This window comes from Gorilla gorilla, chromosome 6 (assembly GCF_029281585.2).
Source record: "Gorilla gorilla gorilla isolate KB3781 chromosome 6, NHGRI_mGorGor1-v2.1_pri, whole genome shotgun sequence".
NCBI lineage: Eukaryota > Metazoa > Chordata > Mammalia > Primates > Hominidae > Gorilla > Gorilla gorilla.
The window spans coordinates 143,357,778-143,385,616 of NC_073230.2; the positions used below are offsets into that span (position 1 = coordinate 143,357,778).

Genomic DNA, 27,839 nt, shown 5'->3' on the forward strand with positions numbered 1-27,839 from the left:
TTCAGTTTGGCAAAACATTTTATTCACAAAATCTCCCATTCCTCCTTAACTCTCTGCTCAAATAACTCTTAAGGCTGGAAGCCGATGTTTGATATTTACACAGCTCAAAATCTGAATACCCACTAATGTCTTGTAGCTGTTCTATGTACTCTCAGCTTTCTACTCCCTCCTCCCCCATCTTTGTTCTTAAAACCTAATGGTAATACTGTATGAAGAGCTCAGACGGGATGAATAAAATCCCCGCCGTCCCTCCCCACCACATAATTTGTTAGGAAATCCTACTTCTAAAATCATCGTCTTTTTTTGGAGAATGAGGCCATTCTCTGGAATGAGAGCAACTGGCACAGAAATGACTGGCAATCGCAAGTGATACACAAAGGCATTTTTATTGCACCGGGGAATAACCACTACTGCTCTCTTTGGTTCACAAGAGTCGTCTATGCATTTCAAAAGATATCAGTAAGTCAATGTGCCAAAGAAATTATTACAACTTCTTTCTTAGAAAGTATCAGTATTTCTGCTTTTCTTTTTTCACGTATCTCTGGCTCCCTTGCAACTTGCCTCACTTGATTAAAATTGACAAATTTTGGTAGGACGGTTACCAATTTAAGTAGGTAAGGCTCAGGGGAGGTGTCTCAGTATGATACTGAGATCAGACCGACAGACAGTGATCGCCAGCCATCAGCTTCAGCTGCTACAAGCTAACTGTACCAACTATGGAGATGTAAGGGTGGGGCTGGTCACCCCAAGCAGCCTACTTCAAAAACTTTTAAGAATCTTTAATGTTCTATTAGGGATCTTCTTGCACTTCTTCCTGAGCATCAGATATGTAAGGTGCTAACTACATAATATGCTTCCCTTCTACCACCAGGCAATCCAGAGCCAAAAGTGAGGTAGCAGGCTGCACACTGAGCAATCTCTGGTGTACCACCTCCTCCCAATAGTCGTTCTTCCTTCTCTTGCTTGGAATGTTAAGAATGTTTCCCCTTATTTGCTTTCTTGCCAACCCGCTGATGAGGAGTGGGAACAGGTATCACGAACCCTCAGGTTTTCCAGAAACTTGAGGGAAGAAGAGATCTTGGCAAGCATTCATTTATTCACGTAACATAAGCCAGACACTATGCCAGGGGCTGGCGATACAGAAATGAGTAAGACATGATCCCTGGCCCCTCCCATCCCTGGAATGTCTACTAGGAAGAAGCTGCTAGAAAAAGACAACATGCTACTTTAAAGCCAAGAGGGGCCAGTCTCCCATTCCAGCTTGGTACACACTGAACACACTTGAGGCTTATGACTGGTTCTTTTACTTACAAATATTGTTTAGACACATTTTCAAATGTCACACCAATCAATAATAATAAGGAATGGATTTTATCTACATTGACAGTTCTTTCAACCTTAAGAGTGAACTGCTACAGGTAAGATTCAATCACATTTTTCAGGAGAAAGCTACTGAGACCAATATGCTTTGGTTATCTAATAAGGGTGGAATGACTTATAATGCTATTTACTCCAGGCAAAGAGAAAATACGACAGACATAGGATCTTGATTTCAACGTAGTTCTCCTCCATGTGCATTTCTCTGTCTGTTTAGGTCAATGCCAACTGGTCCACCAGTGAACATGTCCACTGGCCCTGAGCTAACTCATTGGTTTATAATTATTCCTGACCTAAGGTGTTTTACTTCCCCTCTCCAGAGGTATCTGGCACTGTTGAGTGAAGCCAGTTAATGGGAAGGTAAAAATAGCAAAATAAGAAAAGTATTGTTTCCCAAATAGAGAAGGGAATGGTGGTAGAGATTCTCAAATAGAGAAGGGAATGGTGGTAGAGATTCTCAGCCTCCATTTTGAGCTGTAACAGAATAAACAAACATTTCTACATTAACCCTTCACATTCATTGTCATCTACAGATATGGCATTCACACATTCTGCCAGATATTCTCACTATTATAAATGTACCCCCCAATATCAATGCTTGTAAGAATGTATAACAAAATACACACTGTGCAGATATAAATACTCTGTAAAAATCCACAAAAACATCCAGGGGCCCCAAAGAAGAGAGGCATAAACAGATACAAGATGACAGGTCTTTCTTAGCAGAAAACGCTGCAAGTGAAGAAACTGGAGTGAAGAAAGTGGGGGAAGGAGTTCCGAAGTGAAACAGAGGAAAGCTGCTCAGGAGATGACTGCGGGATATTTATTAGAATCCTTGAAAAACATCACGCCATCTTTCCAGAAGAAGAGAAGAGGTTTACTCTGGGTGGCACAGACCAATTCAGCTTTCATGGTCTTCCTCTGTAGCACTGACCAAATCAAAATACTGCAGCGTTTCACTGTGGTTAACAGGACGGAAAGGAGGAAAAAACTAAAAACAAAGTATTTGGATTTGTCTAAATACTTTAGAACTTGATATAAATGTATCAAGTACATTACAGTTGTTTTAGTTGGACGAAAAAGAAAACAAAGAGTCAAAAATAAATTACTAATAAACATGAAAAAGATAACATGTTTCTAATATGACAATAGAGTTTTGGCCAAAGATATTTAGACATTAAGCTAATACAATTCAAATATCCACCATCTTCTGTTACCCTATCTGGTTACACTGTCAAGTTGTTCAGCAGGCACACAGGTGCACACACACACACTGTATTTTCTGGCTAGTGTCCTTTGCTATTTGATTTTTGCTCTAGCGTAGAGTTTTGGATGTCTTAAAAACTAAACTCTTTGTAAACAAACAGTATCTTCATCTCTGAAGCATAAAATTACATGGTCTTGACCCAGAGAAAGAGGAGAGACATTTAATAGACATTTCTCTTCCAGTTAAGTAGGAGTCTGATCTTCTACAAAATAGTTTATTTGTCCTTTTAATAAAGGTTGAAAAAATGTCCACCCTGGATTGAAAAATCAGTTAACCAAGGGGAACTTTTTTTTTTTAAAGAGTAGTTTTAAAAAGTATTAACTGGTGTCCATTAGACATATTTCCTTATATTTAGCTACTAGAGAAAAAACAGTTCCCAGGGAATTTGGGGCTTTCTGCTTCTATATGTGGTCATCTTGTGCGAGTGTTCTAATCTATTCCCTGCCCATACATAGCCTCCTATTCATAAGACTGGCTGAGGTATTCACGCTGAGATGAATACACATGCTCTAAGACCAGACGCTAAAACCTAACGGGCCCAAGTACTGTCTGCGAACATCAACACATACCCAATGATGAAAACTTGTAATGTTTTCATCAACATAAAATGGGTGACATATGTATGTGAGGCTGCATCCTATTAAGAGTTCAGAGATGCCAGATCCATAGCAATCAAGTCGCCTCTAGGGACAGGTTCTTCTATTAAGTGGTAAGAAAAAAGTAGCTTTTGTTGCTTTTAAAAGGTTATTTAACACTTGGATATTTCTAGCACCGTCAATTCTGAGGAACTCCACATATTTCAAAGCAAGTGGCTTTTGATCCTATGAATAGGTTCACTTCTAATTCAGCATCCTTCAGAAGAGCCCATTACTGGCTCTAGAAAGCTGTCAATGTCCAGAGCAACACATTATTACTCTGTAAACTCAGTGATTTAGGTGGAGAAATAATATCCACATTTTAAGTAACAAAAACTGGAGGCAGCTTAAATGACTTCTCCAAGCGACCTGGTGACTCTAGGACATTTATCTCCACTGCTGTTGCGCAAATCCATCAGAGAATAGCTCTGGACAGCGGAATAAACATACCACACCATGGAATGAGCCCAGGAGACCTGGAGAGCCACGTCTCAGTTTAAGAACACAATGTGTGCACCACACACACACATACACACACACACACACACAGTCTTTGTCTATAGGCAAACAGAGAAGTGGCCGGTGAGTTCAGCTGCTTACGGAGGAGCAAGTACTGGTATGTAAGGTTCCAGCTAAGTAAAGAAAAGGGATGTGAAAGTGCAGCCACTTCCGTGCCCTTTGATCACACACAGACTACACAAGAGCACACACAAGCTACGCATATTACAGCAACAGCGTTCCTCCTATTCAAGATTGTCCAGTGAAAGGAAAACTGGACCTCTGAAATGATTAGCAAAGAGAGGCATGTTTCCACACACAATAAAGCACATCCAACCATCCTCAGTACCCATCGAGAATGGTAAGATACCTTATAGGACAATAACAACTTTCAATTGTCGTTGAGGTTTGACCTGATTTACACATCACACACTATATATCTCCATCTATGCATTCCCTTGACTGGTCGTGACTATCAGAGTCATCGGGCAGAGGGGAATCTCCTGGTGGTGAAGCCTTATCCTCCCACTTGAGACCCACCCTTCTGCCCTGTGAGTGCCCGGCTGGGCCAACAGGGACAGCCATGGCTCTTGCGGTGCTGAGCAGGGCCATCCTGCCGTCACCACTGTGGCCTAGGCAATGGGCTTCAGGGGTGTCCAGTCCATAACAACCTTTCTTTTTTTTTTTTTTTTTTTTTGAGATAGAGTCTCACTCTGCCACCCAGGCGGGAGTGCAGTAGCACGACCTCAGCTCACTGCAACCTTCATCTCCCGGGTTCAAGTGATTCTCTTGCCTCAGCCTCCCAAGTAGCTGGGATTACAGGCACGCGCCATCACACCCAGCTAATTTTCGTATTTTTAGTAGAGATGGGGTTTCACCGTGTTGGCCAGATTGGTCTTGAACTCCTGACCTCAAGTGATACACCCACCTCAGCCTCCCAAAGGGCTGCGATTACAGGCGTGAGCCACCGTGCCCGGCACAACCTTTCTTTGTTATGAACACTGTGTCTGCTGTGAGATATGCTGCAGGGCTGCCCTAATCACAGAAAGCAATGGATAGAAGCATCTGACTTTTGCATAGAAAAAAAAAAAAAGCAAAATGTGGGAAAGAGGAGTCCCACTAGTCTTGCTCCACTGTCACTGGGAATCAGCTCAGGGGAACATCTCTTTCCTTCCCAAAACGCTGGAGGAAGTCCAGCCCTGCTGTTACTGGTGTCTCGGTTTACTTGGCCACTCCTGGTGATGGTGGTGCCTGCAGCGTCTGACTGACCGTGAGGTGCTGCTGAAGAAGGAAAAGGTGATGGGAGACAAAAGGGATAAGGCCACAGGATGACAATGACTGCTGTAGCAGAGATGCATTAGAACAGCAAGAGAAGGGACAATCTTTTCCAAGACCATGGATAGTAAGCCTTTTGTTCAGGAGACTCAGAATTCAGAAAACAAGAATAATACTGAATATGTCGGTAAACAAAACAGAAATAAATGAATGGGCTGTTCAATAGTCCAGAACTGTTCTTTTTTCTATTTTAGGGCTGAGGGGTTTCTATTTAGTCTACATGTGTCAGTCTGAGCAATGTGAGAAGCCCCCTCCTCCTGAAGATTTCCTGTTGCACAGCTGGCTCAGCACTGCGGGTAGCTCGGCATTAACAAAAGCGAAACGGTGGTCAGACCTTCACAGGGTCCCTCCCTCACGACGACACTGGTCTACGTACTCCAGGCAGGCCTCAGTTCTTCTTGCTGTCCTTCTGAGGCTCACTTTTTGTGGTCCCTAGGTTGTTCCACACCTCTGTGTACATCAAGGTCCCAATGAAGACAAACAAGGTGCCCAGCCAGTGCCACAGGGTGAAGGGGTTCTGGAAGTACAAGATGGAAAAGATGAGGCTCACAAATTTGCGTAGGGTCACGACGAGCGTGACGGTGAGGGAGGCGCATTCCGTGGTGAGGATAAACACACCCCGGATGCACACGTACCTGGAGGAGTGGAGTCAAGGTCGTTTTCTGTAGACTGTACTTGGGGGATCAGTGAGAGAACCTTCTGGCATGGTCCCTGGTTTAACTTCTCATATTCTAAGAAAACATGAAGGTCCGCTACGGCAGCTCTGAGGCTCCTCCTGGGGAGAACCTGCAGAACAACTCCTGTCCTGCCATTCCATTTATGGGTACCAATTCGAAACCGCCAAAAAACCCCCAATTATTCTTATGTTGGAGTCTTCCTATGGTTACAACGACAGGCACCTCCAAGATAATGACAGAGGGTGATGCTCTCGGTAAGGGTGATCCCATTCACCTTTATTTATCTTGCCTCCAGCCCTTCTATCCCCTCCTCCAGAAAGGGACTCTGGCAAATCTAGGAGCTGACTTCAGAGGAATGAGGTCAATCTCGATTCGTTTCACTATTTCAAAGACATAATTATTTTTATAATGAAGGTAAGGTCATTCGAAATAAACCATTTTAAAAAACGAAAACTTGATTACTTTGAAATTTCTTTTTTTTTTTGAGACAGGGTCTTGTTCTGTTACTCAAGCTAGAGTGCAGTGGAGTGATCAAGCTCACTGCAGCCTCGATCTCCTGGGCTTGAGCGATCCTCCCACCTCAGCCTCCTAAGTAGCTGGTAATTTGAAATTTCTTTCAGGACTTTGCAGCAGCTTGTGATCACTGGAAATATCTTAGGACACCAAAAAATCACAGGTACAAATCACAGATGATTTATGCTATACAGTAGTTTTTTGTTTGTTTTTTGAGATGGAGTCTCACTCTGTTGTCCAGGCTGGAGTGCAATGGCATGATCTCAGCTCACTGCAACCTCCACCTCTTGGGTTCAAGCGATTCTCCTGCCTCAGCCTATGGAGTAGCTGGGATTATAGGCACCCATCATCATGCCTGGCTTACTTTCGTATTTTTGTAGAGAGGGGGTTTCACCATGTTGGCCAGGCTGGTCTCAAACTCCTGACCTCAAGTGATCTGCCCGCCTCGGCCTCCTAAAGTGCTGGGATTACAGGCGTGAGCCACCACACCCGCCACTATCAATCAATGGACTCCTACACTTCCACTCAGAGCACTTCCTCCTGCTGCCCTGTGCCTTACTGACCTACTGCACCACTAACATCTCTTCTGCCCTCTACAAGGAGTTCCCTGAATCGGTCTCTGTCTCCAGCTTACCGCAGAATAAATCCAGCGAAAATCAGATTCAAGTCAACACACTGTTAGAAGAAAAGAATGACCATTCCTATGCCAAAAGAACCTGATGATGACATAAGGGTGACGGCACAGTCCAAAGGATACTGAGTGATGATGTTCATGAGGAGGTAGAACCACATGATGGGCAGGGTCACTCCGATGACTGGAATTTCATATAACTCTGTAGAGGTTACAAGAGGATATAGCCATATCGCTTTTTCACAGCTGAATTTTTCATATTTTGAACAGGGTAATACAGACTGAACATAATAGGAACAGCAACATTGTCTTCCTTGCAAACAGAATTGGATCACACATCACTTTACTTGCCTTGACTCCAGTCTATAGCAGCCACTAAAGTCATTAAATTGGTTTCTTAAAACAAATAATAGTTTTAATTTTTAAGGAAGTGTTTTACCATTTGCCTGAATAGTACCTCACTTTACAAAGAAAGACTGTGAAGCACAGAAAAGTTGAAAATGATAAAATGATATAGACAGCCTTAACTACTCAACACAAGAGGAAAGGCGGCTAGCAACTACTGTTTGGAAATATGTTCAATCACACTAGTAATTACAGAATTCCAAAGTAAATAAGACTGTACCATTTTATAGCTACAAAATTAGAAATTCAAAACTTATTTATTTATTTTTGAGACAGAGTCTCACTCTGTCATCCAGGCTGGAGTGCAGTGGCATGATCTCAGCTTACTGCAACCTCTGCCTCCCAGGTTCAAGTGGTTCTTGTGCCTCAGCCTCCCAAGTAGCTGGGACTACAGGCACACACCACCACACCAGGCTCATTTTTGTATTTTTAGTAGAGACGGGGTTTTGCCATGTTGGCCAGGCTGGTCTTGAACTCCTGACTTCAAGTGATTCGCCTGCCTTGGCCTCCCAAAATGCTGGGACTACAGGCTTGAGCCACTGCGCCTAGCCAGTTCAAAATGTATAAATAATATCTTAATCTGGCAAGTTGGTAATGGAACTGGCAGCCACAGGTTGCTGGCAGTATAACTTGGCGTCATTCTTTAAAAAAATCAATTTCATAATCCTTATTAAGGGTCTATAAAAGTATTCCTACCCATCCTTCAGAATTAATCCTAGTTTAATTCAAAGGAAGAAAAAGGTTCTGCACTCATTAAAGTACTATACATAATAAAGAATAACTCTGAATCAAAATCAAATGCCCAATGATGGTGCAATGGCTACATAAACAAAGGCACTTTCATTAGAGGAGGCATTGTACATTTGATAAAAACAAAAATCATAGAGATTTTATAGCCACATAAAAAAACTCAGAAAAAAAGTAAAAAACAAATATAAAATTATATCCACACAAGGATTACAGCTATGTAAGAATCTCTGTAAACAGACATGGTCTAGAAGAAAATCAATAAAAATAAAATTGGCAGATGTCTAGGTTGATGGAACTGTGAATAACTTTAAATATATTCTTACATTAGTTTTAGGCCAGGAGTAGTGGCTCACGCCTGTAATCCTAGCACTTTGGGAGGCCAAGGCAGGAGGATCCCTTGGGCCCAGGAGCTCGAGACCAATCTACCAATCTGGGCAACAGGGAGGTCCTGTCTCTATTAAAAGACACATACACACACACACTCTCACTCTTATGTTAGCTTTATATAATGACACTTGCACAGTAAATTTGTGGGAGGAAATAAAATAAGATGAAAGAGAATACAGACATAGAAATCCTTAATGGCTCAGTTTTTTTGTATTACTAAATTTTTTTCAGGTTTTGAATTATACAGCTTAATTTAAGAAATTCTGATACAATGATGCTGAGATCTGGTAAGAAATATTAATTTTCTTTCACCAATAAAATGTCTCATATATACATACACACGCATACACATAAAGACTAATTTTTGAAACTTAGTTCTGGATCAGTGGGCAATGCCAATAATCTGGTATTCTATTATCTTTGATATACTTAGCAAGTATTGAAACGAAAAGGAAGTTAACAAACGTGATTACTTTTTAATAACTTCAGAGATACACTGAATCTCTGAAGGAAGGAGACAATGAATATCACTTAAAATATTTTGACAGATATTTAGCTCTCTTGGAAAATTCATGGATCTCAGACACTTAATCTCAAGGAAAGCAAGAGAAGGAAAATGTATCTTTAACTTGGAAATGATTCTGGAGAAGTTGAAGGCAGATTCTGTAAAACATTTTATCATAAATACCTAGCCCTGTGATTTTTAGAAGCAGCATTCTAACAACTAAATCAATCACATGGAATTTGACAACATTTTTATTTCAATAGCCCTTTGCTACGTAGGACTTCTCAGAGATCTTAAAAACTGTTGTGTTAATATGAAGAAATGATTATTTGAGTAATTCAGAGCCTTACAAACTCTTACACACTACCTTCACATTTTTTGGGGGATGGGGCAAATGGGAGAGGCAACACTATAAATGCAGAGAATAGTCATAACTTCACAACTCATGCTCAGATAGCAAACAAATGTTTACTGAGCACCTACTGTCATTCTACAAAATGCACTTAAGCATTTGAGGTGTGTGCAACATAAAGCCTTGATTTTAAAAACGTTTATTTGTTCCTTGTGTGTTCAATGTGTCTATATTATACTCTGTTAGTAGATAATCAGATCATATAAGTGATCCCTTTCAAGTTAACTGACAATCTATAGCTAATTTATTAACTGGCCAGTTTAAAAAGTAACAGCTAACTTACACTAGACGCTTGAAACTAATTTTGCTTATTCATCTGCTGCCTATCTCATCTGTAACTAGGACAAAAACCTTGTCATCATTGAGCTCCCCTCTTGCTCTGCTCCATGGCAGCTTGGGCTGGATCTGTGAGCAGCTCTGCCTTTCATGGCAGAGAAGGATAAACAGCATTTGAGAGAGCTGGATGGCTGCCCAACTTCGCAGGGCTCCAGTCTTTGCAGTGTGCTATAAGTATTCATTTGCATTCTCAAAACATCAAACATTTCACATTCAAATGCAAACACACAAATTCCAAAGCAAAATGGAAAACTCGAAGATATTCTTTTACTTCATTTGTAAATAATTGAGAAACCCCTGTAAAAGCTTTTGCTGCTGCAATGACTGGAAAGTGGAATGGAGACATTTTCGAAAGGAACACATGATTTGAATAGGATTATGAAAAAGGCCGAGGTCAAGTCAAGAGTAAAACTGAGACTCTGCCTCAGAAACTGTCAGGTAATTCTACTGTCTAACACCAAACTCACCAGACTTATTGAATAGAACTGCATGGTCATAAATATCAGAAGCCAGGAAGACAAAACCCGGAAGTGGAAGGGCGTGCTATGGAAAGAAACAGGTCAGATAAATGTAAGTGCAAAAACATTATAGAATAATTAGAGTAGCTTTACAATGATTAAAAGTTGTACAGGTTGTTTGACAGCAATACAAAGAAAAGCAAGTTAGACTTAAGTTAAATGTATACAGTGCTTCTTGACCACTTCACCTTGTATGGCAGGATATTAACCCCCAAATTATGGTTCTTGCCCTTATAGGGTCTGAGGGCCATCACAGACAAAGCAAACAATGGAGCCAGCATCCTTTCCTCAACAACAGGGAATGGAGAAATTTAAACATATAGTCTTTCTGCACAAACGGATTTGCTAAATATGCAGACACAATTTAATTTGCTTTGATTGATCGTGATCATCTCATGTAGTGAACTGTGACTCGGAACCCACCAGAGCATCCCATCAAAACTGCTTCAGTCTGTGGGTCTCAAAGCCATCTACCAATAATACACCTTCAACTACATCAGAGAATGTTAATAATTCACTTGAAGTAACATTGTACAACTTAGGAATTTTCATGTTCCCAGGTTCAGGAAGTTGCTTACATTATAAAACAAAGCCTCCTTGGAGTGTTTCCCAAATCGTTTGTAGAGAGTCTCTTGGAATATCCCCATCCTTGCTGACATCAGAAGAGCAAAAGTCAATGCCCCAATACCTAAAAAACAAACATCAGGTGACAAGATGTCTGCATTTGTTCATTTCCAGATGTTTGTCTTGAAGAACATTATTGTTTAAAGTCCTGCAAATATTATGAACTAATTGTAGAACATGTACAAAACTGTAAAAAGAAATAAAAATACATAATTACCATCTAGTCCTTTACGGCTTTCTACATCTCCTTATATATTCATTTATGTAAATTTTTTTACACTAAGACAGGATCAGATTGCATATGGAATTTTATATCTTGCTTTTTTCATGAGCTTTTGCCTGGAATTTTGCTTCAAATCAGTCATTAAAATTTTTTCAAAAGAATGCTTTTAATGACTATGATATGGATGTAGCACACTTAAATGTATGAGGATGGTTATTTCCAATTATTTCATTATTAAAATCAATGTACATCCTTGTATACAAATCTTTAAACAAATGTTGATATATTTTAGGATAAACCCTCATAAGTGGAATTACTGAGTCAAAGGCTGTGGACATTTAAAAAATACAATACACAATATTTTTCCATAAATGCTGTGTCCATTTATACCCAAACTATTTTTATTATATAAAAATAGTTGTCTTACTGTACCCTCAGCAGCAATGAGATAACCATTTATCATCTTGCCAGTATTGTAGGCCAACATAAAAAGGTATTGCATTTGGGTTTCAATTTGCATTTCTCTGATTACTAGACTAGTGAGGCTGAACCTAAAATTGTTGGGTACTACTATTTCCCCCATGAACTATATGTTCATATCCTTTGCAAATTTTTCTTATGGAGTATTTTTCTAATAGCACATAAGGATCTTTCTATGTTACAAACAGCAACAAGGGATAAAGTTTCAAAGCCAAGAAGCAAGGAGAACACAGTTCTTTCACTGCTATTTCTCTTCCACTTGGTCAGTCTCAATCTGTTATTGTTATCATTGAAAGCCCTTGGAACGAGTCTCACCTCCATATCAAAAAATGTGAGAACAAAGCTCTACAGGAGCTGCCTATTTAATTCCACAGAGATCCTTGTATTTTTAAAAATTCCCCAGGAGATTCTGATGATCAGTCAGGTTTGGGAACACTGCCATATGGAACAGCTAACCTCTGAAGAAAATAAGTCTTTAGAAATGAGTCCCTCGGAAATTTAAAGAGTCAATTGCTCTAACGTGCCCTCTTGCAGAAGCTTCAACTCGGCAGACGGATCGTGAAGAGACGGATGACATTCAAAGGCTGTGATGTGCAAGTAGACACACACTTTTCTTTCTACACCAGTGGCAACCAAGAAAAACATGGATCCATGTTGTAGAACATACTGCCACGAATGTGGGGGCATTTTCTTTTTTTCATTTCTTGAATGCTAAGGTTCAGAGAAATATGATCCCAGGTGCCTCTCTTCCATGGCATAATTTGTTTAGCTGAAGCTTCTTGCCAAGAAACATTTCTCTTAGGAGAAAACTCAGCAAACACAACTGCAGAGGCAATTAGCTTTATTATAATTATTGTACTTGCCTAGTAACCACCACACAAATGCCTGGAATCCATCATTCTCACTCAAGCTGGACTGGGAAGTCTAGGAAATAAGAAAATAAACTAGGTACAGAGAGCAGAACTACGTGCAAGGTGCCGACATACAAGGGAAACATTTATGTTACCCATTTCCCTACCCTCTTCTCTTTCAAAATCTTTGTATTACATAAAAATTTGAATTGTATTAATTGCCTGGTAACTGGGCCCCAATAGCAAGTAGTGAACATAAAATAATTTGTGAGCTTCTTACCACCTGCTTTGCTGACATAAAAGTGCAAATAAATATCCCCACAGACACCAGGGCAATGGAGGTATATTTGAATATACTGTATCTGCAAAAAAAAAAAAAAAGAAGAAAAACACCTTAGGAAAGCACAGATATGAATTTCCCAGTGATATTTACAGTCAGATGGTGCATGAAAGTACAAATCACTAAAGTATGACAGACAGGATTACTTTCCAGCAGAGTCCACAGAAGTATGCATATGAATGAATCAGGATACTGACTGGTTTCTAACCAACACTTTTCCTTAGTACTGTTTAGTCTGTCTCTAACAATTTGTTGACCAATCGATTATTTCATCAGAAGACAAAAACAGAAATAGACCAGATGTGATGTTGCATTCTGCTCTCAAGAGTCCAAATGAAAGCCTGACCCAGTCCTTACTAGGATCTGTTGCTTTTCCTGTCTTTAGGGGGACCAAATCTGTGTCCTAAGACACACTGTGCGAGTGGAAAAACAGGCTATCAGGCGCAAGCAGCAGGATTCAATGCTCAGAAAATAATCCAATCATCCATTCTCTGGGGGAGGCTTGTGTTTTTTAAATCTCTGAATGACTTAACGTTGTTTTAAAATGTTGGCATAGTTGGATAAGGGGAAGGATATTCAGATTATAGAACTATGGGCTGTAATAACAGTAGCATTTCACATTAGCTAGTATCATTAGCACCCTCTCAGATTTTTGGTGATCAAGCAAAAGGCCTCAGGCAAGGATTAAAAGAAATTAAGAAGATGAACCATCCCAGGTTTTCTACTCAAATACATAGTATTGTCCTGGTCACAGTACCTCACAAAAGGCCAGCAGAACTAGCTAATGAGCAGAGAAAGGGACTAAAAGGGCCAAGAGGACCACGCTAGAGAGCGGCTGGGGAGGAAGCAGGTACGAGCGGAGGTACAGTAAAAAATAATGAACCTCTTCAGTCTGGAAAGATCACGCTGAAGAGGTTTACAACTGAGGCCAAAAATAATAATAAAGGCATGGGTAAGGTGAATATAAACTTGATATTCAAATCCTGGAATGAGGAGCACACTATGAACTTGAGGGGCTTCTACCCAAGATAAAAGGAGATAAGAAGTTACTAATTCACTCTATTGGAAAGTTAACTTATGGAAATTCCTGCTCAATGGGAAAGAGATACACACAGAAAAGAGAGTCAAAAGGCTTAGATGGATGTAAGATGACACACTCAGAACAAGTTCTTAAGGGCAACAGATGCTTGGGAAAGACCCCTAACATTCTGGGGCACTATCAGGAGAATACAATTTCTCTTATAACATGTTCTTTTGTATCCTTGTTATGAGCCAGAATCAAAGGTTGGGAAAGAGCACAGGTCTGTCCCAAGGCGAATTCCACACTATAAGAAGCATGATGATCACTTCAAATGTAATAAACCTGACCATCATATGTATATATATATGTTTAAATGCAGAGAACCAAGAATCAACTACAGTAGTACTTTTCAGGGAATTCATAAGCCTCAGGAGATAAAGGGTCCATGATATGGAGCCTAGTAGGACAGGACAATTGTTCTTTTTATGACACAGCCCTTAATACTTAAAAACTCTAGGTTCTCACATTCTGAATTTACAGCTACTTTCCAAGCATGTATAGAGAGCTTGGGGCTGGATATCAAATACATTGAAACGCTGCCATTAATTTGTATAATTTTGGTCTTAACAGTGAACTTTCCCTGATAAATTTCCCAAACTGTATGTGTTGTCTCTTGCTAACATCCTTCCTCCTTAGGAGTGAGGGGTGAAGCTCAGAATGAAGGTGACAGACAAATACTTTGAAAAAGCATCCCAGGTACTTCTGGTATTTCCTGCTCCTGTCCCCCCGCTCCTGTCCCCGCTGCCCCTGTCCCAAAGAGAGCCATTGGTGATGGTCACAAAGAACAGTACTGAACCTTTCATTCCATCTTCTTGGCTATTTGGGCCTTTTTAGGAATTTCCTTTTTAATATGTACAACCATTCCTTAGTTTGCTATGCTGTACTGACAAGCATCTTCTAGGGCAGAAGTACCCCATGGAATTTCTGAGATGTTAGAAATGTTCCACATCTGGGCTCTCCAACGTGGTCACCACCAGCCCTGTGAGTCTACTGAGCACTGAAAATGTGACTAGGAGTTTGAGACCAGCCTGGACAACATGACGAAACCCAATCTCTACCAAAAATACAAAAAAATTAGCCAGGCATGGTGGCACATGCCTTTGGTCCCAGCTACTTGGGAGGCTGAGGTGGGAGGATCACTTGAACCTGGGAGGTGGAGGCTGCAGTGAGCCGAGATCACACCACTGTATTCCAACCAGGATGACAGAGTGAGACCTCGTCTCCAAAAAAAAGAAAAAAAAAATGTACGTGACTAATGAAACTGAGACACTAAATATTTAATTTTCTTTAATTTTGAAAAATGTAAATGTAAATAGTCACACGTGGCTAGTGGTGACCATACTGCACAGTGAACCTCTCTATCATCTTTGTAAGTTGGCTTCGCAGGTTCGTATGACACTAAAATTCAGTGATGCCAAGAGCTATCCAGTTCTACACAGAGACACCACAGGTGTGGCCTCTTACCTGGTCAGCTGCTTCAGGACGTTGCATGATTGGGCCTCACTGGTAAAGAACTAAGAAAAGAGGTAGATGGCCAGAAGCAAACTTATCACCACTTTGGGACAAGGAATCCAGATGACTAGCTTATGGACAGGGGCTCAGGGTATCATTTCCATACACAAAATATAGAAGTGTATTGTTTACCTTTTCTTCAAAATGATAATTCCTAGAATCATGTTGGCAATTAGAGAACCCTGCAAAAGGAGACAACAGTAACAGAGAGGTTTAGTGCACTAGGAAAAAAACAACGTAATTCGAGAGAATAGGAACATGGGCAAGGGGAAAAACATGGAATGAAGGAAGCTAGGATGAATAATTAGTAAAGATTTAGTTGTTCTTATGATGGCAAAAGTATAAACCATAAAAATCTATTATGATGGCCGGGCGCGGTGGCTCACGCCCGTAATCCCAGCACTTTGAGAAGCCGAGGTGGGCGGATCACCTGAGGTCAGGAGCTTGAGACCAGCCTGGCCAACATGGTGAAACTCTGTCTCTACTAAAAAATACGAAACTTAGCTGGGCGTGGTGGCAGGTGCCTGTAATTCCAGCTACTTGGGAGGCTGAGGCAGGAGAATCCCTTGAACCCGGGAAGTGGAGGTTGCAGTGAGCCAAGGTCGCGCCATTGCACCTCTAGCCTGGGCAACAAGAGCGAAACTCCGTCTCCAAAAATATACGTATATATATATATATATATATATATATATATATATATATATATATATATATTTAAAAAACCTTTTAAAGATGACAATGAGAATAAGAAGGATCAATTCTCAATATACTCATTATCAGCCCTCCTTATAGGCATGTTTTGCATCCCATGAATACTGTATTTTCATATTTGTTTGAAAAAAATTCGCATATTTGTGGACCCACGTGGTTTAAACCCATGTTGTTCGAGGGTCAACTGTAATTGCTCAGTGCTGAAGCCAGGGCTAGCACGAATAAATGATACCATAGACTTATTTTTGTCAAAATTTCCATCACCTAATTTATAAGAGCTTTTAATAAGCTTCTCCCCATTACCTGCACCTCCTACCCCCAACCAGTATTTTCTTCCCTCAGATGGAGTTTTGCTCTTGTTGCCCAGGCTGGAGTGCAATGTTGCGATCTTGGCTCACCACAACCTCTGCCTCCCAGGTTCAAGCGATTCTCCTGCCTCAGCCTCCCGAGTAGCTGGGATTACAGGCATGTGCCACCACGCCCAGCTAATTTTGTATTTTTAGTAGAGATGGGGTTTCCCATGTTGATCAGGCTGGTCTCGAACTCCCAACCTCAGGTGATCCACCCACCTCAGCCTCCCAAAGTGCTGGGATTACAGGCCTGAACCACTGTGCCCAGCCCCTGACCAGTTTTAATGGAAAAAGTCATGCAAGGATCTCTCTGTTCTCTAAAAAGGTGACAATCAATCAACAGGTGTTTATTGAAAGTCCACTATGTTTTCAATGCTTTGAAGGTCACCTTATTATAATTGCTTTGGAAACTCCCTTCAGGAACAGTACAATCTCACAAAAATCTCAGACCACATGGAAATGTTATCATCACAATTATCAGCCTTTTTTGCCTGGAGTGCTTTGGGAGAAACCCTACCTTCATCAAGAATTTCCCTTTATTATCTCAAGTCTCTGCTTAAAAAAAAAAAAAAAAAAATCAGAAAAGACAAGTATCTCTTTCATGTTCTAGAAGTAAATGTACTTTTATGAAAGAAGTAGAGATAAGAAATAAGTTAAATAACATTAATAGCATGTTTGAATATAAAATCAAAGAGATGAGGGAAAATGAAGGTAAAATCTGTTTCCTAGGGAAAATTTAATTTTCTTTTTATTAATCACTCATTAGACCTCAGAAGAATAAAAGTAAACCATCCACTTTGAGATTTCTCTTTTTGCCTTACTTCTCAGATGAAAGCCACCCTTGCTCACGCATTCACAAACCTATTCTTCTACCCAAGACCACTTACTACAAGAACCTTCTAGTTCTGCCATATATTCAATCGATCTACTTAACTATACTTTTCAGAGGAACATATACACGTGATCCGGCAGCACTTACGGATCTAAATATCATATGCAGGGGCATGGCAATGTTGAGATTCAGGGCATAGTTGTTCACCACGCTCACGGTGAAGAACATGGTCACCATTATGGCATAGTACCTGAAATGCAGACAGAACAGCTCATCAAACAGAATCTAGGATTTCAAGAAAATCAAGTATAGGAAATATATATTTTTGGCTAAAAAGGCATTTTGCCTATTTCCTCTGCGTTGCAAGATTGCATCACTATTATGCCATGTCAACTACTAAGTACATATCAAAATGCTTCACAAAGCCAGACTAACATGGGAAAATCTAAGTTATAAAATACATTTAAAGAAACACTATTTAAAAATTTTCAAGTATACACAGCAACTTAAAATGATTGTATTGATTCTTTGTAAATAATTTTCATATACCTCTGAAGAACTTGAAAATGGCTGATTTTCTCAAATACCTCCTCTATACACTTGTTTATACTGTTAATTTTCACTGTTTCTAAAGAAAGTATTTGCTAAGTTAAGGATTATTTTCAGCCTAGCAGCTGCTAAAATTCTCCTGCATTCTCAACTAGTGGCCTCCAAATTAATTAGGACATGGTTTGACTTGTACAGATTTTTATTTAAAATCAGGGTCTCTGTTTTTTGAAAGTTTATAGGTCTTAAAATAATAAAAACAAAAACTAAAAAAAAAAAATCCAGTAACCCTAATAACTTAAAGGGATAAATACAAATGAATAATTATGAACAGATGAATTAAACAAATAATTTTACATTTGTATGTCATCACTGTGATTCAGAAAATACATAAGATGCCTTCTACATATATTGGGCCAAACCATATAAAATTGCCGTTTTTATAGGTCAAAAAGAGTTGAATGTCAGAAATTTCATATGACTCAACTTACTATATTGAGTAAGAGAAAAAAATAGCATTTAAAATAAATGGCTAAAGAATGCAGGGCAAAGGCAAATAAGTGGTTCCATATTCTTCAGGAAATGTTGATCTTGGAGATTCTCAACCATTTTCCACCTTTGCACATCTGAAGGATATGACAGCACTGAGTCCTAAGTGATCTTCCCTGAAAGAACCCATTCTGTGTTGCTAGTTAGGTGTGGAGCCATACATCACAACAGGCAGTCAAGCCAAGGCTGAATTAATATAGTCTGGAAAGTCTGAGGAACTTGACAATGAACACACATGCAAAATTACCAGCAACAGCTTCTTCACAGCTTCTAAATAATATACTATCACCGACTTTACAAAGTTTCTTGCCAAATTTTCTTAGTTCTATCTTGAAGAGGTGCCATTTACAGAGTTTGTCAAGGTCTTTTAGGGTAATTAATTTAACTATTCCACATTGCTTGCCTAGAAATTGTGGATGGGGATGAATGACATGAGCAAAATTTTGCTTATGGCTCCACCTACAGAAAATAAAACGGCCAACACACATAGGACATGCATGGGAATATGGTTATGAGGGCAAGATCACAGAGACCGTCAAAGGGCAGGATGGGGAGTCTGGACATCATTCAGAACATCGTGGTAACCAGAGTGGGGCGACATGATAAAATGATATTAAGTGAAATGGACGGATGAAGAGGTGGGAGGCAGGGAAGTCAGCCAGCTAGGATGCTATTATAAAAGATATGGTGACAGGGTATACTTCCTGATCTATGCTAGTGGTGGAGAGAATGGGGAGAGATAGTGGGAAGAGGCGGGAAAGGGCCAGAGGAGTCAAGAAATGTTGGGGCTTTTACTGCAATGTAAATGCTGGTCTTTAGGGGCAGAAAGTTTTATGCAGATACTAAAGCCAATGAAAAACTAAAAGTATCTGGAATATTTAGCATCGCACTGGGAACTTTAAAAGTATAATATTAACAAAATTCAGCCAGATTTTCTATAGCAGGCTACGTAAGAATGCTGCAAAAGAAAACCAACAAAGATGGGCCTTTGCCTTCATACTTGGATATATTCATACCAGAATGTCGCTCTAAATGGGAGTAAGTGACATCATCCTACTAAATACTCACAACTGGATGGATTACACTTTTATCTCAAGTCACTCTCAGCAAGAAGGCCGAGTTTTCAATACACTGTTTAACATAAGAACTGCCCTGTTTTCTATTTGGCCCCATGAGTACAATTATGCACATTTGGACTAATGTACTACAGGTCTGGCATCAACAAATTTTAACTTTGCTTGCCATTCATTTTCTTTTAATTGAGGTGAAATTCACGTAACATAAAATTAACCATTTTAAAATGAACAATTCCATGGCATTTAGTACATTCACAAAGTTATGTAACTACTACCTCTATTTATTTCCAAAAGCCATTCGTTTTTAAGAAGAAACAAGGATACTCCTCTTTTAGAATGTTTGATAACTTCACCAACACAGAAGACAGCACAAAATTTGTGGTCACACTAGGCCTTCTGACTAATCCTATACTAAATAAGAACACACACACATACACACTCTTGTCTCCATCATGGTTATTTTAAATCTTGTGGCAGAAATTTTATTTTTGAAGTAGGTACCCCGGATTTTCACAACATATTAAATTCAGAAAATGACTTATTATTCTACTGGTATCTTTGAAATAAATCTTATAAAAGAATGTCTCATCCTCCTTTTATACAGGTACCACCTCTTTACTTTCTTAAAAAATCCAAAAGCTAAAAGAGACTCTAATGTACCATACCTTATTGGGATAGCTGGTGGCTTCCTTCCCAAATCAGCTTCAAAGAGGAAGCCTTCCACAGCAATAAATAAAAATTGTGCAAATGTCACAATGTTCCCACATCCTGGATGCTTCCTGTATAGTGAATAATAAAAGAGGGGGTGAAGGCACAAAAATTGAGATACAGAACACTAAAATGCATTCTAATTAGAGGGCCAGAATAACAGCGTGGATGGATTTCAATTACCCACTGTCCTTTATCTCAATGTTCATAGCCTTTGGATCACATATACTTAGCATTGATCTCACAGAGAAGAATGTCAAGCTTTCTTATTTAACTCTTCCTTGCGTGTATCAGGCCATGAGTGAGAATTACTGTGACGACACACTTGTTCCTAGAACTACGATACAGCTTTCCTAGTAAACTGCAGGAAATTGGTCATATGTTCTTATTGGGATCTTTGCTTCACCAGAAAGGTCTTTAATCAGGATCCCAGTCAGCTTAGGTAGCAAAGCCCAGGGACAGAAATATGCTCAGGTCTCCTGGAATGTTTACATATCCCTCCTGACCAGGAATCACCAAGACTGCTGTCAAATGAAAAATGGACCCAGTGTTGATGATAGGAACATTACTTTAAATGGTGCCCAGCAACGGGGCAAAATTGGTTCTTGGGATGGGGGAGATATCTTACTCTTTTTATAATAATAAAGTACAAATATACATACAGTACCTGAACCAGTACACACTATATCTATGGCAGGGGAGGGATTAAGAAAACAACGTCTAAAAAGTATTCTGGAGGAGGCATAATGAACAAAAGACTGAAAAACACTGCCGTAGTCTACTATTCTCTACAGCCCTTAACCCAGTGTTTTGAATATATTAGGCACTCAAAAAATGTTTGTGGAATTCAATAGATTCTCTTTAGTGATCTATGAAACAGTTGGGGAAGATTCCCCACGTTCAACAGCGATTGTTAGGAACAAATTTACAAAGTTAAAAACTTCCTCCTGACATTCATCTTGAGGCACTCTGAAAACTAGTCATTTAAAATGTTCAGGTTTTCTTGAGCTTGTCTTCCATTCAGCTCTGCTCAATCGCTGGAAGAAGAACAAAGTGAGCAGTTATCTTTGCTCTCCTGAAGCTTCCAGATTTCCTATAATACCAATATTCACCCCCCTTCGTATTCTGTGTTTTCATCTTTTTTTTTTTTTTTTTTTTTGGGACAGAGTCTCGCTCTGTCGCCCAGGCTGGAGTGCAGTGGTGCCATCTCAGCTCACTGCAAGCTCCGCCTCCCGGGTTCATGCCATTCTCCTGCCTCAGCCTCCCGAGGAGCTGGGACTACAGGTGCCCGCCACCAGGCCCGGCTAATTTTTTTGTATTTTTTTAGTAGACACAGGGTTTCACTGTGTTAGCCAGGATGGTCTCCACCTCCTGACCTTGCGATCCACCTGCCTCGGCCTCCCAAAGTGCTGGGATTACAGGCTTGAGCCACCACGCCCGGCCTCTGTGTTTTCATCTTGACCAAAGGCATTTACCTGAAGCTGGTGAAAAGAGGGACGTAATTGTATTATTACATATTAATATAATGCTACTTACCAGAAATGACTCCATTCTCCATTGGTGGTATTAGTATTATACAGCAATGCCAAGATATACAAGTCCTTAAATATACCCATTAGGCACAAAAATAAGACAATGCAGGCATGAGCCATTCTTCTACAGAGCTAGGCTTACTAACTGAAGCAGAACTGTTGCTACTCTTTAAGCTCTGCTGCCTATGAAGGTTTCCTTGAAAACTGCTTTCTATTCAATTCAACAAGTTCTCTTTTAGCACTTCTTATGTTCAAAGGACAAGGCTAAATGCAGGAATCCATAAATAATCATGTAAGACATTTACCTCATTCAAGGAGCTAATTAAAACCATTAGCCTAAATATGAGTGACAGAAGGAACTTTAACTCTAGATGGTTCCTAGCACGGTGCTTTGGAACTCGGGCCAGCCTACTCTGCTCTTTAAAAACCTGTTTCCCAAATGGTCAGCATGGTGGCTGGCTCACACCTATAATCCCAGCACTTTGGGAGGCTAAGGCAGGTGGATCACCTGAGGTCAGGAGTTTGAGACCAGCTTGGCCAACATGGTGAAACCCCGTCTCTACTAAAGATACAAAAATTAGCCAGGTGTGGTGGTGCATGCCTGTAATCCCAGCTACTCGGGAGGCTGAGGCAGGAGAATCACTTGAACCTGGGAGGTGGAGGTTGCAGTGAGCCGAGATCATGCCACTGCCCTCCAGCCTGGGTGACAAAGCAAGACTCTTGTCTCAAAAACAAACAACAACAACAAAAAAACCTATTTACCCAAAGAGGCTCACTCTCCCACTTCTAATTTGATTAGTCTGGGGTAGGACCCTGGAATCTGTACTTTTAAAAGCTTCCCACTTGATTGTCACATGCAGCCAGGTTGGAGAAATACCAGTCAAGGTGCAGGGAAAGGGCTGAGTGTATGTGAGTGCATGTGTCGCTGTGTATGTGAATGCACAGGTAGTTCTCAGGTGCTGACACAAGGTTGAGAACCACTATGCTCCACTGTGCTTAAAAGTACACACCGACATGCGAGATGCTGCTCTGTCACTTGCTATGTGACAGAAGTGAATTAATTGATCTAAGTCTAGTGTTTTTATCTTTAAAATGGAAACCATATGAGTGCCTATCTCTGATTTATTGTAGAGTAAATGAGCCATCCCTGAAAAGCACTTAACACAGCGCCTGCCACAGAGTGAAAAAGGCAAATATGATGACCAGTATTTAGGATCTTGCATGCTGAAAGGTCTTCAGCCTTTAAAAGACATTCCAGTTGACTAAGTTTTCTCATCTCTAAAATGAAACTGATTTCACTGTTGTAGTGAGTATTCAGTGAGAAAATACATGTAATTGCCAAGCACAAGAGGTAATCCAAAAGAGGCTTCAAAGTTTCCTTCTATGTTCTCTTTAACAAGCTTAGGCCAAGTCAACTAAAGAACAATTATCAAGACCCAATTATGTGTAGAGTTAGGTGGCTGCTTCCAGGGAGCCCCCAACTTGAATGGGACTGGATCCCTGCCCAAGAAGATGACAGTATGGGACAGCCAGATGCGAAGAAGGAGGACGTCAGAAGCCAGTGCCTTAGCAGGGATGGTGATGGGACAGACCATGTCCCATTTACCTTTCTGCTCTCACTTTCGGGTCAGTGACCCACCTTTACTCAAGCAAGAGAATGAATGTGAGGGTTCCAATGTGATCTAGAATCTTATAATTTCTACAAAAGATAAAAAGAGATTTAAAAAATGATTCACATGACGTGTATTCGCTATAGGATTTTTAAAAAGGGCATCTTAGTACTTTTTATTTTATGGAGGTGGGTATTGATATGCCCATTTCATTCCATTTCTAAAGACGCTGAGGGTCCCATTGCACTGCGTCAGGTAAGTCTCCCAGCGGTCAACGGCAAATAAATGGCATTTGCGGTTACCCTTAGCATTATGATTATTACAATTCAGTGGGGTTTGGTATGGGTTTTTAGTTGTGCAATAATTGCCACTATCTAATGTTAGGACACTCCCAAGAGATACTCTATTCCCATTTTGAGTCACTTCCCATTTCTTCCTTTTCCCAGTCCAGCAATAACCCTAATCTACTTTTTGTTTCTATTTCTATAGAATTTAAAAATCTCCCTAATGTACTCAAATATTTAATTTTTGAAAGCTCAACTTATGAAGCCTTTTCGAAACACACTGTTGTATAGCTACCAATGGAATTATTTATTTTAACTTGAATAATTCATTTTAAAACTTCAGAGTAAAAACTTGGATCCCTTAATCTTGTTTTCTTGAGCTCTGTTCCTCAGGAATTGTAATCACTAACTACAAACAGTTTCTCTTACTTTGAATTCTCTTGGCAAAAATTCCAATTTTTATTTAAAAAAGAATGCAACTTTGAAGAGAATGAATTGGGCAGATCGTTTATGCCGTTTGCATTTCTTTTGCTGAATTTAGGAAACTAATTCAAGATCAGGCACTTGAATGAAAAATAAAATAGGAAAAAAATGTTTCAGATTGTTTTTCTGATGTAAGGCATGCAATATCTTGCCTAGTTAGTTAGCTGGTGTGTGTATATCTTGTTTCCAAGGTAGAATGTAAGCTCCCTAAGGAGGAATATCAAGGCACTCGTCCATTACTACCTATCTGCTCTGTCCACTGCATTGTGTTTTATTATTGGTCCCAATCATAGGTATAAAAATCAGAAAGAAAAGCCTAAATTTGTTTTCCAATTTGGGGAAAATGGTTAAAAATGTCCTCTTCTTCCTGCAAGTCACTTAGCATTTATATTTAGTGTTATTCTTGCTACTTATTAGGGCACCTAATCACTCCAAGTCAGCCAATATAAAAAGCACAGTTCCTAGGCTATAAAAATTTATGGGCCTTCCACTGTGATGTCCCAAGATAAAGTCACAAATTCCAAGGCCATATCTAGAAAGAACCTTAAGGCCATCTGGTTCAACTAGCTCTTATTTTATTGATCTGTAACACAAGAAGTGGAGACTTGTCTTAGGAAAAGGCTCTATTCAGTCTGGTGCACCACTGATTATTTTAATAAATGCACCTCCTCACCACTTTATGAAAACCCATTGTTTTATGCAAAAAAATGCAGATTTACAAAAAAAGATAAGAAGTGATGATTTATTTACAAATTATTCCAAATATTTTAAATAGAAGCTCCTATAATGCATGAAAATATTTTATAAAATTAGATTTGTCCATGTCTTTGCAGGACCATAAATATATAAAAAAGAAATATATCTTTCTTTTATATATTAAAGAAATATATCTGTATTGAAACCAAGTTGTTGGACAGAATGGGAAGCCCTACAAGTGTGCTTTAGGCTTTACATGTGCATCTCACTTCATCCTTCAAAACTCTGTGAAGCTGGTAGAACCATCATCACCATCACCCCCTTTTACAGTTGGGTCAGACTCAGGGAGATCAAGTAATTCAGTCAAGGGCTCACAAACTAGTAAAGAGGGGATTCAGTTGCTTGCATATTCCCATGTCATACAGCCTTTGGCAAGATTTAATTTAATGGCATATTCAACACAAATATTACCATTATTCCCTGACTTTCATTTCCATGGCTGGCCCGATGATATCACTTTTTTATATTTTCTTTTTTTATTTTTTGAGACGTAGTCTTGCACTGTTGCCCAGGCTGGAGGGCAATGGTGCTATCTCGGCTCACTGCAACCTCCGCCTCCCGGGTTCTAACGATTCTCCTGCCTCAGCCTCCTGAGTAGCTGGGATTACAGGTGTCCACCACCAGGCCCAGCCAATTTTTGTATCTTTAGTAGAGACGGGGTCTCACCATATTGGCCAGGCTGGTCTTGAACCCCTAACCTCGTGATCCACCCACCTCGGACTCCCAAAGTGCTGGGATTACAGGTGTGAGCCACCATGCCTGGCCAACTTTTTTATATTTTCAAATCAATTGTTGCCAAAGTGGCCTTCCTTTAAAAGTGTATCAGATTTACAGTTGCATACAATTTTTTTTTCATTTTTTATCCCTCATCACCTATTCCCAAGTCAAATAACAGATCTTTATCAACACTTTCTGTACAATAAAATGTCAAGCTCCGTAACAGCAAAACTTAACCCCACACAGAGTTTACCTTAAGTAAACTGGTTGCTTTGGGATGATTTAATCAATGATATCAAATAAAATAAACTTCTAGTAGGCACCACATGAAGAACTGGATGACCAAAATCTATGGGCTGCTCAAGTTCAAAACTGGCAGGGAGGTTGAAAAAGGTATTGGACTAGGAGCTTAGATATCTTGGGTCCCATTTCTGGCTCTGCCACTTACAAGTAGTGAAGGGTCACCTAACTTCTTTGGACCATTTCCACTTCAGTAAAACAGTTTATAATTCTTGACCTATCTTCTGCACAGGATTGTTCGGATGATCAACAGAGATACAAGTTGAGTATCTCTCATCTGAAAATCCGAACTCTGAAATGCTCTAAAAAATCTCAAACTTTTTGAGCACTGATATGATGCCACAAGTGAAAATTCCACACCTGACACCTTTGCTTTCTGATAGTTCAACGTATACAAACTTTAATTCATGTACAAATTATTAAAAATATTGTATACAATTACCTTCAAGCTAAGGTTATGTGTATAAGGTGTATAAGAAACACAAATGAGTTTGTGTTTAGATTTGGGTACCATCCGTAAAATATCTCATTATGTATATGCAAATACTCCCAAATCCAAAACAAACAAACAAACAAACAAAAAAAACACCAAATAACACCTGTTCCCAAGCATTTCAAATGAAGGATACTCAACTTGTAATGTATAGGTTCAGAAACACGAGCTAGAGAACACTATAGGTATTGTTTTACTGCCAGGAAAAGGAGCCCAAGAGAGGCTAAGTGACTTGAAGGGCTACACAGCCAGTGGATGACGGAGCCAAGAGTGAAATTCACAACACAGCTTTTTAGTCCTGGAGGCTTTTCCACACCACCTGTTGTCTCCTCTGTAATAGCTTCTATCCACTGAACTTTGCACATTCAAAGTGACCTCAAAGAGCCCTCTCAGGTCACTTGGACCGATCTTCTACTTGTTTTTTTTTTCTTTTTTTTCTTTTTGCAAGCCACCTCAAAAAGCACTCTCGGGTCACGTGGACTGATCTTCTACATAAAAATCTGTTCTACCGCATCATTTATGTATGTTTGGGCAAAGTACTCATAACCATTTCCAAGGCCAATAAAGCAAATGCTTTGCAGGATGCCGTAATAAAAATAAAACTTTCTTTGCAGTATGTACAAAGTCAGACTGCTTTACACGTCAAAAACCTTTGCTCAAGTCCTGCCTGTGCCATTTAACAGGACTGAAAAAAGAGCTAGAGTTGGATGGGAAGGAAGAGAGAGTGGTTTGGTGAAGGAACCTTGGTTCTGACACTAGCTCTCTGTCGACCTTGGACTGGTCATGTGAAAAACTCTTCAGACTTCAATCCCCTCCGAGTGTGGAAAAGGGGTGACGACAGCAACACCCTGAGTCTTCCCCTCGCAGGAATGCTTTGAAACTGTTAGGCGGGACTGCGGCCAGTGCGCAGTTTTGGGAAGCAGCGGACTCAGCGGGGTCCCAGGCTGCCCAGACAGGACGGATTGCTGGGGGGCTCAGGCCGTCCTGCCCCGGGCTCCGTGGGCGGCGGGGTGGGGACAGGGCGTGGGCGCGTCCCGGGGGGACCTCTCCTCCGGCTTCCTCCGCCCCGCCCCGGGAGACCGGGTGCGGCCCGAGTGGGTCACTCACCGGGCCAGGAGCTCTAGGAAGATCACGTTACTGCAGCAGCCTGCGAACACCAGGCCCACCGCCAAGGCCGGGCGCATGGCCGGTGCAGGGTTGGGGAAGCAAGCGCACAGAGTAAGCGCCCGCCTATACCGCTACCCCAGGAAGCCGGCCTCCTGCCTCTTCGCTGCGCAGCACATCGCACCGTCCTGGAAAGCCGCTCTCACTGGGGGCCGCCGCGGTCCCCTCTTCTCCCGCGGCCAACACCGACGCTGCCAAGAAGCTGTAGTTCGCAGTCAGCCTCGGTCCCATTCATCCGAGGGGGCGTCCGAGCCCCGGCCAGACTACATGTCCCAGGATGCCGTGCACCTTTACCTCAGGATGCGACGTTCCCGCTTCCGCCAGGCAGCTCCGCCAGAGAGGACAGGGGGACGAGGTGCCCGGCATGACTC

General features: G+C 40.6%; 1 protein-coding gene across 5 annotated transcripts; it reads right to left on the reverse strand.

Annotated features, from left to right (window-relative positions):
- Positions 1-27,839, reverse strand: SLC35B4 (solute carrier family 35 member B4). Of its 5 annotated transcripts, none has more exons than XR_008667282.2 (11): positions 27,412-27,812; positions 20,087-20,200; positions 17,398-17,500; positions 15,490-15,539; positions 12,705-12,786; positions 12,437-12,497; positions 10,825-10,934; positions 10,196-10,271; positions 6,937-7,135; positions 5,748-6,169; positions 1-5,629 (listed from the first exon to the last, which is right to left on the reverse strand). XR_008667282.2 is itself a non-coding variant. In XM_055347152.2 (10 exons), the coding sequence occupies exons 1-9, from the start codon at positions 27,486-27,488 to the stop codon at positions 6,981-6,983; spliced, it is 828 nt and encodes a 275-aa protein (XP_055203127.1). In that variant the 5' UTR covers positions 27,489-27,812; the 3' UTR covers positions 1-6,169; positions 6,937-6,980. The 5 variants fall into 5 exon arrangements, 3 of the variants coding, with proteins under 3 accessions (XP_055203127.1, XP_018887166.1, XP_055203128.1); XR_008667283.2 differs by having other exon boundaries at positions 5,748-5,898; positions 27,412-27,789; XM_055347152.2 differs by having other exon boundaries at positions 1-6,169.